The 2,083-nt window shown below is 45.5% G+C and overlaps 1 protein-coding gene across 2 annotated transcripts in view; it reads left to right on the forward strand.

The window, feature by feature from the left end:
- The window catches only part of CRTAM (cytotoxic and regulatory T cell molecule), a 10,853-nt gene that overhangs the window by 1,069 nt on the left and 7,701 nt on the right, over window positions 1-2,083 (forward strand). For both annotated transcript variants that reach the window (XM_015649598.1, XM_015649601.1), the window contains exon 2: window positions 1,700-1,852. In XM_015649598.1, the coding sequence (XP_015505084.1) occupies window positions 1,700-1,852 (153 nt within the window). The remainder of the gene's footprint in view (window positions 1-1,699; window positions 1,853-2,083) is intronic.

The following is a 2,083-nucleotide window of genomic DNA, read 5'->3' on the forward strand; positions in this document are numbered from 1 at the left end:
AACTCATTAAACAGGGTGATTGTGGGTTAGAGGCTCACAGAAAACGGCACCAAAATGAACTCATTTAACGGGGTGATTGTGGGTTAGAGGCTCACAGCTAACTCTGTACTCTCTGTTCAAGTCTCAGTGCAAGGAGCTCTCAATCACTTCCTGGGGTCTCCAAGAATGGCAACCAGAGTAGAACCCCTCTGCTCAGAGCATCCTGCGATTTCCAGCACGAAATTGCTGCCCTTTCTTGCCAAGAAGGCGGATTTATCACTTGATAGATGGCAGAGAGGTTTTTCCAGGTGGGATCCACATGGTACAACATCCCTGGAGCTGCCATGGGGACGTGTCCCACATTTGGTGACCTCAGTGGCTGCAGAGCAGAGCCCCCATGCAGGGAAGAGCTGCCCTGTGAGTCATGCTCTGAATAAAACCCATTTTCCAGTGGTCCCCCATGGAAATTACATTTCTGCCCAGGTTTGGAAAGCAAGTGACACCCTCACCTCTTCTCACCACTGTCACCCCCAAAGGTGTGATCTGCCAGACCCCACGCTGCTGCTGCTGGTGACAGGAAACCATCACGGGGACAGAAATACCCCAGGGGCCTGTGCAAAACCACAGACATCCCCCAGCTGCCTCTGAACAGCTCTCACCTCCTGCCACAGCTCCTCTCAAGGACAGGCACAGCCACAATCCCCAGGGGAAGCTGCTGTCTTACAGGGCCAACTCTGGAGGGACAAAAATCGGCTCCGGGAAAATTCCCCACAAAAACAAAACTTCATTTCTGAGCGATTTAAACATTTTAAGAAAGTGGAAATCTTCCCTGAAGCCCAGAAAGATTCATTTCCCCAAAATGCAGTGAGAACCGGCAGCTGACAGCTACCTGGAAAATCAAATCAAAACACACAAAACAGGAATAAAAACAAAACTCTTCTGCTGCCTATTTACTTAACTCCAAGCCAGGCACCAATCTTAGCATTCTCCAGGGCATGGATTTTGTCTGGAGAAAGCAATTCTTTCCAGGTCATCAAATATTTTCACAAAGTGTTTTATCTGCCTTAGAATGTCTGGAGAGAAAAAATACGTTTTACTGCCTGCCTGTGAAATGGGCTGGGAGAAGAGAGAGTGAAATTTCGTTTTAGTAACCTGTGCCAGTCCAGGTTTAGTTTGTTTTTTTTTTTCCCAAAGAAATTTCATTTCTGAATGAAAAAGCCTCATTTTTAGAAGTGTTGGGAAATCATTCACTGCTTATTCACACACTGAGCAAATCAGGTTTAACAGCTCCAGAATGGGACATAAAATTTGAGAATGGTTTTATTGGAAGGGACCTTAAGTATTATTTAATTACAATAATGAAATAAGTGAAAATTGTATGTTTGTGTTTAAATGCAGGGAGAGAGTGTATAAAATGGATCTGCTTCAGTTCTTTATTGGCTAATAATGAAAATCTTTCTTGGCTAATAACTAAAACTGGTTTAATAATTAAATCTGTTTGTGCTGGCAGGTGAAGATCCCAAACCTTTGTCACACAGTGCCTGTGGTGACCTGTCCAGTGACAATAATTTATTTATACCCCTACAGCCATACTGGTGATGTAGAAATATTAAAAAAACCATTGAAAAAAAAAAGGAAAATTAACACCTCACCCTGTGCAAAACATGACTGCTTTGCTCCATGTCACAATTTCCAACTTGTTTTTTCCCTGTTGCTATAGGGGGGTTTCCAGGGGCTGCCAGAGACTCTGTGACTCTGAAGGAAGGAGAAAACCTAAATCTTCACTGCACCTTCAGCACCCCCAGCAACAACAACTCTACCCTGCAGTGGTTAAACCCTCAGGGTTTCACCATTTTCCTCAACACCCAGAGGGGTAAGTGTGAAACCCCAGCGTGGTGGCACTTCCCACCAGGGCTGGGGACACCCAGCTGTCCCAAAAGTCCCAAAGTGCCAGCACAGGGGGGCCGTGGCTGGGTCCTACACGGTCCAGAGGATCCTTCAGAGGCCTTCTGGCCCTTTGTGGTCACCAGAAACTGAGGCCTTTTGGGGCTAAAAACCTAAAAACAGAGGCCAGACAAAATTAAGAGGATAAAAAGCAGTTTGT

Source organism: Parus major, chromosome 24 (assembly GCF_001522545.3).
Source record: "Parus major isolate Abel chromosome 24, Parus_major1.1, whole genome shotgun sequence".
Lineage (NCBI taxonomy): Eukaryota > Metazoa > Chordata > Aves > Passeriformes > Paridae > Parus > Parus major.